The sequence below is a fragment of the Megascapheus bottae genome, chromosome 2 (genome assembly GCF_031878675.1).
Source record: "Megascapheus bottae isolate mThoBot1 chromosome 2, mThoBot2.hap1, whole genome shotgun sequence".
Taxonomy (NCBI): Eukaryota; Metazoa; Chordata; class Mammalia; order Rodentia; family Geomyidae; genus Megascapheus; species Megascapheus bottae.
The window spans coordinates 45,898,257-45,914,347 of NC_143510.1; the positions used below are offsets into that span (position 1 = coordinate 45,898,257).

General features: G+C 43.0%; 2 protein-coding genes across 4 annotated transcripts in view; one reads left to right on the top strand and one right to left on the bottom strand.

Moving 5' to 3' along the window:
• Window positions 1–5,687, bottom strand: part of Senp1 (SUMO specific peptidase 1) — a 66,063-nt gene extending 60,376 nt beyond the window's left edge. Inside the window, exons 1-2 of one of the 2 annotated variants that reach the window (XM_090324796.1) lie at window positions 5,606–5,687; window positions 1,098–1,145 (exon numbers count right to left, since the gene is read on the bottom strand). In XM_090324796.1, coding sequence (XP_090180922.1) covers window positions 1,098–1,101 — 4 coding nt within the window. In that variant the 5' untranslated portion in view covers window positions 1,102–1,145; window positions 5,606–5,687. Of the gene's footprint in view, window positions 1–1,097; window positions 1,146–4,973; window positions 5,576–5,605 lie in introns of those variants that run through there. The other variant, XM_090324789.1, reaches the window with a different exon arrangement.
• Window positions 5,688–5,771: 84 nt separating this feature from the next.
• The window catches only part of Pfkm (phosphofructokinase, muscle), a 45,238-nt gene continuing 34,918 nt past the window's right edge, over window positions 5,772–16,091 (top strand). The window contains exons 1-3 of one of the 2 annotated variants that reach the window (XM_090324818.1): window positions 5,772–5,912; window positions 7,095–7,185; window positions 7,819–7,941. In XM_090324818.1, the coding sequence (XP_090180944.1) occupies window positions 7,104–7,185; window positions 7,819–7,941 (205 nt within the window). In that variant the 5' untranslated portion in view covers window positions 5,772–5,912; window positions 7,095–7,103. The remainder of the gene's footprint in view (window positions 5,913–7,094; window positions 7,186–7,818; window positions 7,942–16,091) is intronic. The other variant, XM_090324809.1, reaches the window with a different exon arrangement.

Below are 16,091 nucleotides of genomic sequence, written 5' to 3' on the forward strand. Positions count from 1 at the left end.
ATGAGATTCTTATCTCCAATTAAGGATCAAAAAAGCTGGATGTAGAGCTGTAGCTCAAGAAGAGTGCTAGCCTTAAGCAAAAAAAAAAAAAAAACCCAGAGACAGCACTAAGCCTTGAGATCAACTACCAGGACTGACAAAAAAAGAAAAAAAAGATGCCAGGCACATGGCTTATGCCTGTAATCCTAACTACTCGGGTGGCTGAGATCTAAGGATCATGATCCAAATCCAGCCCTTGCACTGAAGAAAGTGAGACTTTTATCTCCAATTAATCATCAGAAAAAGGGAAGTAGGGCTACAGCTCAGGGGCAAGTAGCCTTGAGCTGAAGAGCCGAGGGACAGTGCCCAGGCACAGAGTTCAAGCCCCATCACACACACACACACACACAAAAGAAAGAAAGGAAGGAAAGAAGGGAATCAAAGCTAGAACACTGGTGTATTATTTTACTCTACACATTTGGGAGGCTGAGTGAGGTGGATCAGAAGTTCGAAGCCAAGGCCAGGAGTTTGGCCTAGTGGTTAGAGTGCTTGCCTAGCACACATGAAGACCTGGGTTTGATTCCTCCATACCACATACATAGAAAAAAGCCAGAAGTGGTGCTGGGGTTCAAGTAGTAGAACGTTAAGATTTGAGGAAAGCCCAAGGACAATGCTCGGGCCCTGAATTCAAGCCCCAAGACTGAGGGGGTGGGGCGGAGTTCAAAGCCAGCCTGGGCTACATAACAGAAAACAGAACAGAAAAGCTGGGCATAGATATTGATGGTAGTATCTACTTTGTAGGTACTACAAGGTAGTCTTGAAAGGGGACTGGACATATTAAATGGATTAATATATTTAAATACTTAGGGTAAGTACGCAATAAACAAAAATATTTACTAGTATATATTATTTAATTCAATGAATGGGAGAAAACTTAGTTTTGATTCTTGTGCTTGTTATATTTCATATTTAAGAGTAAGATTTCTCTTAATACTATTACTATGCATAAAGTTACAAATATTGGGAATACTAGAGAAACACATTCCTCAGCTGTAGCTTAACTAAGCTAACTAATCAGACTAACTGAAATGATTGAATAATCTCATAATCAATCTTACCCATGTCAGGTCTTTTCACATCACTGACTTTAGCAAAGATACAAAGTCCTATAAAAGAAGACACAAAACAGGAGCATTATATAGTGAAACATCTACTTCATATACTATAGATCAGAGAATCACTCAGAAGTGACATTTGCATTCTTAGAGAAAATTTAAGGTGGTAAGGGCAGTTCACTTTGATGGGAGGGAAAAAATAAAACTAGCCTATGGTACTTTTTGTTTGTTTTTTGTAGGTCATGGGGCTTGAACTTGGCCTGGGCCGTCTCCTTGAGCTCTTCAGCTTAAGCTACCACCCTACCCCTGGACCTGGGCATTGTCCCTGAGCTCTTCAGCTCCAGGCTACCACCCTACCCTTGAGCCAGGCCCCACTTCTCCAAGCCCCACTTCTCATTTTTCTAGAGGATAATTGGAGTCTCAGGTCTTTTCGTGCCCTGACTTTGAACCTTGATCCTCAGATCTCAGCTCCTAAATAGCTAGGATTACAGACGTGAGCCACCGCTCTGGTTTGGCCTACAATACATACTTTCAAACACTTCTACAAACTGTGCTGAACAGCAAGTATAGGCAAGTTATGGAATAAGAACATTAGAACAAGAAGCAAAAGATCCAACTCTTGGGAGAGTGAGTAATTTGCAGAAAGTCATAAAGTTAATGACTACATTAAAAGCATGGCCTAAAAATTCTTTCCAATGGGCCGGGAGTTTGGCCTAGTGGTTAAAGTGCTTGCCTAGCATGCACGAAGACCCGGGTTCGATTCCTTGGTACCACATACATAGACAAAAGCCGGAAATGGTGCTGAGGCTCAAGTGGTAGAGTGCTAGCCTTGAGAAAGTCCAAGGACAGTGCTCAGGCCCTGAGCTCAAGCCCAGGACTGGCAAAAATAAATAAATAAATAAAAATTCTTTCCAATTATTTGCCTATCCTATTGCCTCAATGCTAAATCATTTTATAAATAAAACTTGTGATGGTTTTATTATCTACACACATCTTAGTAGCCAAATATAAAGTTACTGATTTGTTAAGCAGGATCAAAAAATACATTACAGTTGTATAGAGTACTCCTGGACCCCATTATTGTTTAAATTCCTAGGGATAAACCCCAGTGGCAGAGTACTTGCCTAACAAGTGAAGGACCTGGGTTCAATTACCATCAATCAACAGCCCCTTACCCCCTACAACCTGCTTTTAAAAAACAAAGTTCTTTCACCTTATACAATAGCCTTCCCCTTTTTTCCCAAGGAATATGGTCCCAAACCTCCAGTGGATGCCTAAAACTGTAGATAGGATAGAACCCTGTATATACACTATGGTTTCTCACCCATACATATATGCCATATATACATATATGCTCGTCTATATGGCATGTTTATATATAGCATAGTAAGAGAATAACAATAATGAAAAAGAACAATTATGATATAATAAAAGTTATATGAATATCCTCAATCTCAAAATATGGAATTTTCCACTTATTTTTGAACCACAAGTTGACTGTGCATAACTGAAACTGAAAAAAAGTGAAACCACAGATAAGAGACTTTCCTTACTTTCTTCTCTGATATATCCACTTTTTCCCAGAAAAAAAAAAAATGGTGTGTGTGGGAGGAGTGTTTAGACTTAAGTTATCCTGGGATGGGTGTTCAGCTTAAGCTGCAGAACACATTATCAAGCATAAAACCCTGAGAAAAGAGAAGGAAAAATAACTAGATCTATCAAAGAAGAGAACTATGGATAATAATCATAGCACACCTGTATTCATAATCATATCACTATTTTTTTAAAGGTTGAGCACTTCATCAAGTACATCACAATACTAGGACTTCAATGTATACAAGAGACCACCTAATAACAGAATCTCTCTGGTCACAGCAAGAAAGCATGCACACAAAGGAAGGCTGCTGAAAGAACTTTTCTTGAGACAACTATAGACTAAGAATAATTATGATTATCCAAGCTTGCCAGGAAAGACCCCCCCCAAAGACTCTAAGTCTTAGATTTAGAAGTATATTTACTTCTAAATGCTCAACTTGGCAAATGTTTCCATTTGGAAATTCTCCAGGTCATTCTTCCCTTTTTTCTTTCTTTAAGATTTCTTTATGGTGGGGAATGTGCCCTAGTGGTAAAGTACATAGCATGCGCTAAACCCTGGGTTCGATTCCTTGGTACTATATCCATAGAAAAAACAGGAAGTGGTGCTGTGGCTCAAGTGGTAGAGTGCCAGCCTTGAGAAAGCTCAAGGACAGTGTCCAGGCCCTGAGTTCAAGCCCCAGGAGTGGCCAAAAAAAAAAAAATCTGTATGCTGAACCAGAACCTTCTTACAAAGACCCATGACCGACCCCCCAAAAAAAGCAGGGGCCAGGAGTTTGGCCTAGTAGTAGAGTGCTTGCCTAGCATGCACGAAGACCTGGGTTCAATACCTCGGTGCCACATACACAGAAAAAAGCTGGAATTGGTGCTGAGGCTCAAGTGGTAGAGCACTAGCCTTGAGAAAGTCCAAGGACAGTGCTTAAGCCCTGAGCTCAAGCCCAGGACTGGCAAAAAAAAAAAAACAAAAAAAAAAACCATAATAATTAATTCCTAGTTTCCAATCGTCATTTAATTTTCAAAAAGAACATGAGCACTTAGCTCTTCATATGAATCTATTCAGAAGACGAACACAATTGGAAATCTGAAAGTGGAGGGAATAACAAAAAGTTTTGACTGGAACAGAAATAATAAATGTGGCAAAACACTTATCAGCTTACAGACTGGCAAAGATATATTTCTAAAAGAGAATTTTAGAGATGTGATGAAGTTACCAGAAAATATATATTGAGAAGAAGCATTATACAGTTGTATCCAGGACCAAGATGTGGTTAGAACAATTTAGTTATAAGCTGTAGAAATAATCAAGTGAATTATCCTACCCTGACCTCTGGAAAACAATTATATGTGTGATATATAGCATGTGTTTAGAGTTTTCTTTCCCCCACAGCATTTCTGCAAACCCTAATACTTTAAACACCTTAATGTTCAATACCCTAAAAGGTATTTCTTTCTTTACACATACATTTATTATGCAGCTACCAACTGTAAGGTATTGGGATACAAAGATGAGCAAGAGCTGGTGCTTGCCACTGAGCTGCTTAGTTTAGTGGAGCAATCCAGACTCATAAAACAGATGCAGTAAAGCTGGTACAACTGGTAGCTGTTGAAGTCACCAGAAGAGAGGACTTCTAAAGCAGTAGTCAAGAATTACATCACAAGTGGCAGAACCTGTTTTTGTATCCATCCACTCCCTCTAGCCTTAACTTGTCCTGTAGTTGATATGGTGCCCATCATCTTTGCAGCAAGGATAATTAACTGAAATCAGGTATACATAAATGAAGCTTCCTAAAAGAAGCTGGGGTAGAAGAGGAATGGTTAACTAAAAGGTTAAAGAATCCCACTTCAAAGAGATGCAAGGTTTCGCTGTCAAATTCAGCATCCTCTATATTTCAACACGGAGTCTCTAGCACAAATTACCTTTATGAAGAATCAAGACTTAGGAGATGATATGATCTGCTCCACTCAGCCTATCCAACTGCCACAAAGACCTAAAGTCAAATCATTGGCAGCCTATCTAACGCTCTGCATACATACACTTTACAAGAATCACCACCACTCCAGTAGGTAGGCTGTAAGTAGAACCTACCAAACATGAACTGAAGTATTTTTTTTTCACAAGTCTGACTTGAAGGTGATAAAAGAGCAAAGTAAGGACAAAAGATAGCAGAAATACTGCAGAGACACTGATAAACACAAATCACCAAGCTCTTAAGACAAGAAAGCAGGGCATAGATAGCTCGATCCAGAGACCACGTTAGGGAAAGACCAAGTCGAGGAGAAATTTACCAGGAGGCGATGAGCCAGGTAAGCAAACTGTGGCTGTTAGGGGAGATTTCATAACCTGGGCAAGAGGGAGGGTCCCGACGTCTCTTTCTGGTGATTAGCACTAGCGCTATGATCACATCTCGAGGAGCTAGCACCGAATAAAGAGTTGGAGACCTGTTTACGTGAGACGCAGGACTATCAACAGAGGTCTCAAGGAAAAGCGAGAGGCTGAAGCAGGTGTGATGGAAAGCTGAACTTCCCGATGAAAACAGCTCTCCCTTGGAGGGAAGGAAGACCTCTCTTGCTCTGGCGGGAAAGTGGCGGGATTCCACCCGGCCTTCCCGCCGAGATGGGGCCCGAGGCGGCGGCGGCGAAGACAGAGAGACGGTTTTCCGGTGGTCAGGGAGCAAAGAGGCTGAGAGGAGACGCCCGAAGAAGCCTCCCCGACACACACCGGGCTGCCGGCGGCCGCCGGGCCGCAGGGGGGAGGGGAGGTGGTCCCGGGGGGCGGGGCGGAGGAGAAAGCTCCGTCCCCGCGGCGGTCCTCGCTTCCGCCCGGCCCCGTCGAAGCCCCCCGGACCGGGTCCGACACGACCTCCGGGTCCAATCTCCTTCCATCCTCACCCCTCCCCCAGCTTCCCGCCGCCACTCACCGAACCGGAACCGGCGGCTAGGCAAAGGGGGTTTCCGGCCGAGCGCGGGAACGTCAAACTCGGGAACTGCCCGCGAACCGGAACTGCCTCCGCGACGCCGGAAGCGAGCTCGGGCGGCCTCCGAGGAAGGGGGGCGGGGGGGGGCAGGGTCGGAGGTCAAAGGACAGAGTTTGAGAACCCCCTGGGAACGCCTGCGTGGAGTGGTCGCGGCCTGTGGAAACCCGGGGAGCGTTTAAGGCCGTAGTCTCAATTTCCCGTGTTACCTTTTCAGTCTGAGCCCTTTTCTCTTTCTCGTGCTTGGAACACCGTTAGTGCGACCTTCGTCCTGTACTGTTTTATGTCCCCCCGGGAAGCTCACCTGCTGGGGCTTTGGTTCCGTACCGGGGGGGTTTTAGGGAGTTTTGTTTCTTTCCTTGGGTTTCCTTTGATTCTCGGTTTTCTTGGTAACTTTTTCGGTGTGGCTTTCAATGGCTAGGAGCCTGTTGCTTCCCGGATAGATTGGAGACCTGAGCTCTAAGTGGATCTCAAACTATTTTATGTCTTTTTGAGGACCCCAGGATGTTGGCATTTAGACAGGGTTTGGGGAGGGAGGTAGTTTACTCTCGACGGGTTCAGAGAAATGATGGAACAAATTTCTTAACGTGCACTTCGATATTCTGCAGCACATAATGCTTGACTATTTGACCAAAAAAAAGAACGAACGAACGAAAAGAAGGAGAGAGAGGAATGAAAGAAAAAGAGAAAGATGTCAAAATCACCCCTGTAATCAGGAGGCTGAGATCTGAGGATCACGGTTCAAAACTAGCACAGCAACTTGCAGGCCTTTTAGCTCCAATTAACCACCAAAAAGCTGGAAATGAAGCTGTGACTCAAGCAGTCGTGTGCCAGCCTCTAAAATCATGGGGTTGGAAATAGAAGCAATGATCTATTACGGGACCCACCAATGACCTCCCCTTTCTGAGACTGGAAAGGATGCTGAAAGTCCCCCTTCCATTGTACCTGGAACCACTATGGTTAACCTTTATTCTATGCCAGCCCTCTCTTCCCTTTTCATTTGCCATTATGAGGTTGATCTCAGGGTTTCAAAAAGGCTAGACAGATACTTTACCATCTATCCCCAGACTTAGGCCAAACTTTTTAAGAGAAAATAATGAAAAGAAATATATTTGTTCATTCAGACTATTAACTAGGCCCCATAACATAACTAGCCCAGACCTGGGTAGATGACTTGGAGAATGCTTCCAAGTAGAAACCAGGTGGCAACCACATTCTGAGCTCAGTCTTGAAGAAGGGACAACTCTGTCAATCCTCAGCCCTTTCTATGCCTTGAGTAACTGGAAAAATGGAGTACTTGCTTCTTCACATGATGATAGTTTCATGTTGCCAAGTTCTAAGACCCAGCAGTAGTGATCACACTTGGTAAATATCAGTCATTGGTACCTTAATTACTCCACAGATCTATTCATTTGGATTAAACTCTGTCTTCTAGGAAGTAACCATGCATAAAGAGGAATTTCACCTGCAATTTTTCATGTGTGTGATTCAATCCCGCCGAGTAGTCAGGACTTCTCAGACAACAGGTACCACTAGAGGAACCTGGAATGGGTTCTCTCACAAGGGAGCCTCAATACAGGGTGTGAATGTCTAGTGTAATTACAGTCTTAGGGATTAAATGACCTTGTTCATTCCATTTCTATTATAAAGTATTTGTCACAGAATTATATTTTTTCCTTGTACAAATATATGTGAGATGTTAGCCTAGCATGTGAGGATGGGCCCAGGTAAATAAGGACGACTTGGGAATTGGGAAGGGGAGATTTGTAGCCCATGAGATGTTCATTGATTTCTACGTCCTTAGTAAATCATGCCAATCTCTCTGGCTCATTTAGCACTTCAAACCCTATCAGGCAAATCAAGCCTCTTCTCTTGGAAAACAGAAAGAAAAAAATGGTCTTTCATCCATACTAGCTTGAAATCTGTACTTATGTGTTCTTCTTTCCTTGTTTATGTCAATGGAATATAATCTTTTTAAGGTAAAACAGTTATTGAGAATAGTCAAAACTTCTCTTGATTTCCCCCAGACCCCCTACACACACTGCATTTGTAGATAGAAATGTCTACATAGCTGAGACAGGGAAAATTAAAGGGAAAAAAGAGTACATTCTTTTCCCTGAATCCCACCATGAGGGTGATATAAAGCTATTGCTTCTTAGCTGAAGAAGCTTCAACTTCCAGCATGGTCATGCCAAAGCCACCATCGACGAAAGATTCCAGCGAGAGTCTAGAAATTGTGGATGAGCCAAACACCATGGACAGCATACCTGTATTGAAAACTGGTGAGGAATAACGGGACATAAGGGGAAAGTGTGTGAAAAGCAGTATTATTCGCTAGGCGTGGTGACTCACGCCTGTAATCCTAACTACTCAGGAGGCTGAGATCTTAGGATCACCATTCAAAGCCAGCCCGGGCACTAAAGAACAGGAGACTCTTTTATCTCCAATTAATCACTAGAAAACAGGAAGTGGGGCTGTGGCTCATGGAATAGAGGGTAACCTTGACCTGAAGAGCTCAGGGACAATGACCAGGCCCAGGGGTAGGATGTAGCCTTGAGCTGAAGAGCTGAGGGACAGCGCCCAGGCTCAGAATTCAACCCACATGACCCACACAAAAAAAGCAGTATTATTAGAAAGTGAAACGTTTATATACATTAGAAATCAGAGTTTGAAATGTGAGTTAAGAGAAAGCTGTGTGTGTGGGCAGGGAGTTTGGCCTAGTGGTAGAGTGCTTGCCTAGCATGCGTGATGGCTGGGGTTCGATTCCTCTGTACCACATACATAGAAAAAGCCAGAAGTGGTGCTGTGGCTCAAGTGGTAGAGCACTAGCCTTGAGAAATCCCAAGGACAATGCTCAGGCCCTGAGCTAAAAACAAAAAGCCCAGGACTGCAAAAAAGAGAGAGAGAGAGAGAGAGAGAGAGAGAGAGAGAGAGAGAGAGAGAGAGAGAAAGCTCTGTGTGTGTGTGTGTGTGTGTGTGTGTGTGTGTGTGTGTGTGTAAGAGAGAAGGGAGGAAGGGAAGGGAGAGAGGGAGGGAGAAGAGAGAAATCTAAGAAATTATAGAAAAACATAATACTTTTCTCTCCGAAGAATTTTAATTTACTCAGTATTAGGTAGTGCTATAACACAATGCCTAAGGCTGGGTAATATATGAAAAAAAAGACTATTTAGCTCTCAGTTTGAGTTAATTGCCCAAGATTTGGTAGCTCCAGTTGCTTGGCCACTGGTGAAGGTTCCTTTGGTTGAGTCCTATCATATCAGATGGCTTCATAGCAGAAGCATACATATGAGAGGGAGGGAGGGAGAGAGAGAAAAAGAGAGAGGGGGGGAGGAAGAGATTGCATGGCAAAAAAGGAAACCCAGACAGTAGAAAGGGTCCAGTCTGGCTATTTTATAGTGAAACTCTCTTACCGATACTAGGGGTTCTGTGGGGACTGCATTAATTATTTACAAGAATACTGCCTCCAGTAATCTGTTTATACCTTCCTACTGGGCTTTGATCCATCCGCTCTTTACTTCTTCCTTCCTTCTTTCCTTCCTTCCTTCCTTCCTTCCTTCCTTCCTTCCTTCCTTCCTTCTTTCCTTCCTATAAAGACAAAAAAGCTATTTAGCCCACAGGCTTCTCTACCACATAAACCCTTAACAGGTATTCACTCACCTCAAAAATTAATTGTTGCTCTCATATTATAAGCTACTAATCTGGTATAACCCATTATCAGCTATCTTCATATAGAAAATATGTGAAACTTTTGAGGTACTGGTGGCTCATACCTATAGGGTTACAGGTATGAGGCTGAGATCTGAGGATCAAAGTTCAAAACCAGCCTGGGAAGACAAATATGTGAGTTGTTTTTTGTTGTTTTGTTTTTGTTTTTGTGGATCATGGGGCTTGAACTCTGGGCTTGGGCACTGTTCAGGCCTCACAACCAACAGGTACTGTGGCTCATGCCTGTAATCCTAGCTACTCAGGAGGCTGAGATCTGAGGATCCAGGTTCAGAGCCAGCCCTGGCACTAAAGTCTGTAAGACTCTTTTTTTTTTGCCAGTCCTGAGCCTTGAACTCAGGTCCTGAGCACTGTCCTTGGGCTTTCCTCAAGGCTAGTGTTCTACCATCTGAGCCACAGCACAACTTTGGCTTTTTTCTACCGAGGAGTCCAACCCAGGTCTTCGTGCATGCTAGGCAAGCACTCTACCACTAGGCCAAACTCCTGGCCCCAGTCTGTGAGACTCTTGTCTCCAATCAGCCACTAGAAAACAGGAAGTGGTGCTGTGGCTCAAGGGGTTGGGCGGTAGCCTTGAGCTGAAGAGCTCAGGGACAGCTTCTAAGACCAGAGTTCAAGTCCCATAACTGGAAAAAAAAATATTCCTTGATTGCCATCATGTGCTCAGTAACGTACTATAAATGATACAAAGGTTATGAAACACAATGTGTTGGTTTCTCATTCATTGTGGCCAAATGCACGAACAGCTTATTGGAAGAAAGGTTGACTTGTTTTATCCTGATGTCAGACCATCATAGTGGAAAAGCAATGGTAGTGCAGAGCTGGCCACAATACGGTGATGGATAAGAAGAGAGAGAAGTGGCGGGAAGTTTGGCCTAGAGGTAGAGTGCTTGCCTGGCATGCACAAAGACCAGGGTTCAATTCCTCAGTATCACATACATAGAAAAAAGCTGAAAGTGGTGCTGAGGCTCAAGTGGTAGAGCTCTAGCCTTGAGAAAGTCCAAGGACAGTGCTCAGGCCCTGAGCTCAAACCCAGGACTTAGAAAAAAAAAAGAAGAAGAAGAAGAAGAGAAAAAAGAGAAGGAAGAAGAGGGGAGGAGGAAAATACAGAACATTCCCGAGCTTTCCCTCCCATCCCCTTCCCCACACTTACCATCTCGGTCCCCAACCTATTAAGTGGTGCCTGCCAATATTCAGGATGAGTCTAGACCCTAAGTTAGTCATGTCTGGAAATGCCCTCATCGGGAAGTGGGATTTTTCTCATCTCCATTCAGCAATCCAGTCAAATTGATAATAAAGCTTAACCATCACATACCTGTATAAGAGGAATCCTCAGCTGGACATGGTGACTCGCACCTATAATCATAGCTACTCAAGAGGCTGAGATCCTCAGATCGTAGTTCAAAGCTAGCCTGGGCACCAGGCTCTTATCTCCAATTAATCACTAAAAAATGGGAAGTGGGGCTGTAGGAATTTTATAGACTTGAGCTGAAGAGCTTAGGGACGGCACCCAGGCCCAGAGTTCAAGCCCCATGACCACCACCAACAACAAAAAAAGGCAAATCCTCATCATTTTTCAAGTAATAATTTGGAAAGACCTTAGAAATTATTTGTTCCAGCTCTCTTGTATTTTCATAAAGAACTTAGTAACAAAAGCGCTTAAGTTTAATACTTGGAGCCAAACTCTAATTAGACTCATACCTGTAATCCTAGCCCACAATGGGGCTTCTATGCCTCTTTTCTTGCTTCCTTTCCAGTTACTTAATTCCTTTTACCCTTAACCAATCATTTCTCTCCCTCCCTCTTTTCCTTCCAAGAAATTTTGTGGATCACATACTATGTCCAGGCATTGTACCCAGCAGTGGGAATAAATAGTAAACACAGGCATTATTCATGAAATGTATCATTTTTTTTGTTGTTGTTGGTCATGGGATTTGAACTCTGGATCTGGCCGCTGTCCCTGAGCTCTTCAGCTCAAGGCTACTGCCTTATCCATGGAGCCACAGCCCCAATTCCGGTTTTCTGGTGATTAATTGGAGATGAGTCTCATAGGCTTTTTTAGTGCCTGGGCTGGCTTTGAACCATGATGCTCAGATCTAAGCCTCCCGAGTAGCTAGGATTACAGGCAGCGAAATGTATCATCTTGAAACAGCAAGATAGTAATCCCATAGTTATTCATTGTTACATATTAGACAAGTGCTAACATGTTGACTGAAAAATGCCATGTGATTAAAGTATAAAACAGAGGACTTAATCCGATCCAAGAAGTCAGAAAACTCAGGAAGGCCTGGGGAATAAGTTTTTCTATAGCCATCCAAAGTGGGCAAAGAGAAAACAGGCTCTGAACAGGGAGACATTTGGCTCATTTGGAGAGTTGAGTGGTCCAGTCAGACTTGGGTAGTGGGAAGAATGGCTGGAGATCATAAGCAATAAAAGATGGCATAAGAGAAAGATCATGCAGTGCTTTGTGCATGCAAGACCTGCCTTGTACAGGCATTGCGCTATGGGAAATCAACTGAACAGTTACAAAATCACCTTTGTATCTTGAAATGATCTTTCTATCTCTAGGTAGAGGATGAATCAAGGGGACAAAGTAGTTATTACCTGCTTTAGTGACATTGATGTGACTGCCTTGAGCTGGTGTTTTGCTTCTAATCTGTGCATCCCTACAGGGCATAGTAAAAGACTTGTATCATCAAACAACAGAGGTAAGCACAAAGCAGCTGATAAAAAAAAACTGCTGGTCTAGTGTCCTGCTGCTGCTGCTTTCTTCCTGATAAATTCTTAGGGTCTCCCTCCAGAGGGTTCTACTCTTTGATCTAAGTGCAGCTACATATATATATAGAATGTTAAGCTGTTAAGCTGTATGTGTTGTTTCTTGTTTCATGCCTGACAGGGAAATATGTGCAGCTGCTATTTTCTCCAACCCCTTGCCCATCTTTATAAACAGTTCTACCTATACTATGACAAGGCAGCTGTGCATTCATGGGTTTCCGGCAAATAGCAATTGAGCTCTCAGCATAAATCATTTAGTCCTAAAGTCACAACACCCAGGCCCTGAGTTCTAGCCCAATGATTAGCAAAAAACAACAACAACAACAAAAAAAAACCAACAACAAAATAGAATCATTCTTCTGACTGTAATCTTATTGTGCTGCATTGTCAGGAGGAATGTTCCACCCTCTGCTTGCTTGCCTCTTTTCCTTAGAAGATAATAAAACCTTACTGTTATATTCTTTTCTCCATCTAGGTCATCTGTTTCAGCATTACCCATGCCCCTTGAAACCTGTCTCATCTTTTTCTTTTTTTTTTTTTTTGCCAGTCCTGGGCTTAAGCTCAGGGCCTGAGCACTGTCTTTGGACTTTCTCAAGGCTAGTGCTCTACCACTTGAGCCTCAGCACCACTTCTGGCTTTTTTTTTTAACATATGTGGTCTTCATGCATGCTAGACAAGCACTCTACCACTAGCCAAACTCCCAGCCCCCTGTCTCATCTTTTGACAAGTGTGTTCACACCCAGATGGTTTATGCAAAGTTACCCTAACATTTCCAGTGCAGCTGTTATGCAGACATTGTGACTGTGATCTGTGGCCCAAGTTCTTTCCAAACAAGTATATTTGCTTGTGAAAATGCATCTACTTGAAAACGCAAACAAATAAAAACCACATGGGTTGGCCAGGTGTGGTGGCACATGCTCGTGTCGAGGCTACTCAGGAGATCTAGGTAGGAATGTCCCAGTTCCAAGCCAACCTGGGAAAAATTAGCATCCCATGTGAAAATAAAACTAAACACAAAAGGACTGGGGGGCATGGCTCAAGTGTATGGCTTAAATGGTTGAACAACTTTCTAGCAAACATGAGACCTAATACTAAACATAAATAAACAAAACTGAAAACCCTACTGCATTGTTGTGCCCCAACTCCACAATTTCTGACTCACTAAGTTCCAAGTAGAACCCAAGAATTTTCATTTCTAATCAGTTTCCCAATCTTGCTGATTTCACTAGACTGGAGCTAGTTAGCTTAACTAAGACACATGGAAAAACTCAAAATGCTTATACTGATTGACTGACATGGGGCCTATGTCAGAAACTAATATTAATAACTAATAGAAGTCACATGTCCCAGTTGGAACGACAGGTGGCTTCGCAGTGTAGACAGTGCTCTCATACCTGCACCTAGGGTCTGTCCTCATGGAACTAATGAGTTCTGTCAAAGTGAGGGAGCCACATAGATACTTGACTTTCACAATACTAACCCACCAAACTCTTATAGTGTCTTTTATTCTAGTCCAAAGGAAATTTTGAATCTTCTGATAGAACACACTGCCTCAGACCTTTGTCTTTTTTGGTTTTGGGGGGAAGGGTTTTTGGTGCCAGTCCCAAGGCTTGAATTCAGGGCTTAAGTACTGTCCTTGAGCTTTTGTGCTCAAGGCTAGTGTTCTGCTACTTGAACCTCAGCTCCACTTATGGCTTTTTATGGTTCACTGGAGATTAGAGATTCATAGACTTCCTTGCCTGGGCTGTCTTCAAACTATAATCCCCATATCTCAGCTCCTCAATAGTTAGGATTACAGGTGTGAACCACTGGCCCGTGCTAGACCATCGCAGTTGCTATTTTGCCTGGAAGCTGCCACTCTAGAACTCTTCTTAAGTGTTATCTCCTTGACACGGGTCTTCTGGCCTACTTACTCGAACACCCTTAGCACTCTTCTTTGTCCAGTTTCACTTTTTTCATAGTGCTTACCATTGCATTATTTAACATATGCTTTGCTCGCTAGCATGTAAACACGATGAGGATGGCTTTTCTTGGTTCTGTTTTTCTTTTGCATTTTGTCTTTCAGTTTGGGATTTTTCTGGGTAGAAGAGGGCCTCACATGTACTAGCTGCTCAGGATTTGTTGAATGGAAATATGATACCTGTAATGTTATTTGTTTTGCTCTTGAGTGAGAATCACATTTTGGGGGATTGCCAAGCCTACTTTTTATTCTGAAATGTGCTGATAAGACTATTACAAACATCATCATGTAACTGATGATCACCATCTTCTTTATCTTCTCGACACGCAGGTCTTGATAAAGCTCTGTGCCCATCCCATCAAGTTCTGATACCATGCTAGTGGTATTAACTAGACTTATGTCTGTGGCATACTATATCTGCTTCATTGCCCTCATCAATCCCAGATTGTCAAAAGATCTTCTATCTATATAATCTATTCAACAGTTTGGGAATACTGTCTAATTGTCTTGATCTAGAGGGTGTTGACCAAAACTCTGGACATTTTCATTTACCTGTCTACATAAATGGCTAACAGACACCATAGGAGCCAGGTTAAAGTACCCCAGCTTCTCTCCTCACATGTACTACATTATCTTTTATACTTGTTATAATTTTTCCTCTATTACCTGCACCCAGCTTGCTAGCGCCATCTTTTGTTTGCCTGTCTAACTTGCTGTATTGCACTTGTAGTCTGTAATCTAAGTCTGCTGATCTGTGTACTTTATTTCTGACACTTTTAGGCATCCCAATTTGTATGACAATGTTGAGAACTCTTCCTCAGCACAGTTTTGTTTTTTTTTTCTGTTTCTGTTTCTGTTTTTGTTTTTGTTTTTATTTTTGGTACAAGTAATGGGACTTGAATTCAGCACCTGAATGCTGTCCCTTAGCTTTTTCACTCAAGTTTCATGCTCTATCACTTGAGCCACATCTCCACTTCCTGCTTCCTGCCCAGGCTGTCTTTGAGCCTTGATCCTCAGATCTTAGCCTCATGAGTGTCTAGAATCACAGGCATGAGCCACCAGTGCCCAGCTGCAAGAGTTTTTTTTATGGAATTTAGATGCCAGTCCTTTATTGGATGTATGATTTGCGTATTTGTTTTTCTATCTGTTGCTTGCTTGTTTTCTTTCTTCCTCTCTCTCTCTCTTCTCCTCCTCCTCCTCCTTCTCCTCCTCGTCCTCCTCCTCTTCCACTTCTTCTTCTTCTTCTTCTTCCTCCTCCTCCTCCTCCTCCTCCTCCTCCTCCTCCTCCTCCTCCTCCTCCTCCTCTTCTTCTTCTTCTTCTTCTTCTTCTTCTTCTTCTTCTTCTTCTTCTTCTTCTTCTTCCTCTTCTTCTTCTATGTGCATCATGGGGCTTGAACTCTAGGCCTGGGCGCTGTCCCCCTGAGCTCTTCAGCTCAAGGCTATGGCCCTACCCCTAAACCACAGCCCCACTTCCCTTTTTCTAGTGATTAATTAAAGAAGCCAGTCCCACAGTCTTTAGTGCCTGGGCTGGCTTTGAACCGCGATCCTCAGATCTCAGTCTCCTGAGTAGCTAGTGCCTCTCTCTCTCTCTTTCTTCTTTCTTTCTCTCTTCCTTCCTTCCTTCCTTTCTTTTCTTACTGTTCTGTGGCCTCACACATTTGTTAGCTTTTTTGCTCAGGCTGGACTTCAACCACTTGAGCCACAGCTCCACTTCTGGCTTTTTGCTGCTTGCTTAGAGATAAGAGTCTTGGATTTGTTTGATGAGGCTGGTTTTGAACTCAGATCTTCTCTCTTAGTTTGAATACTAGAATTTTTCGAAGCTTGACCCACCAGTGCCCAGCCTCATCTTTTTACTTTGTCCCCAGAACATTCAAATGGTTTTATAGGCCCATTCACTTGCAAAGTGTGTAGGGGCAGAAACTGAAGTAAGCAAGAGGATGATCTGTAGAAAAAGCCAGAAGGAAGTTGTCTGTGGAG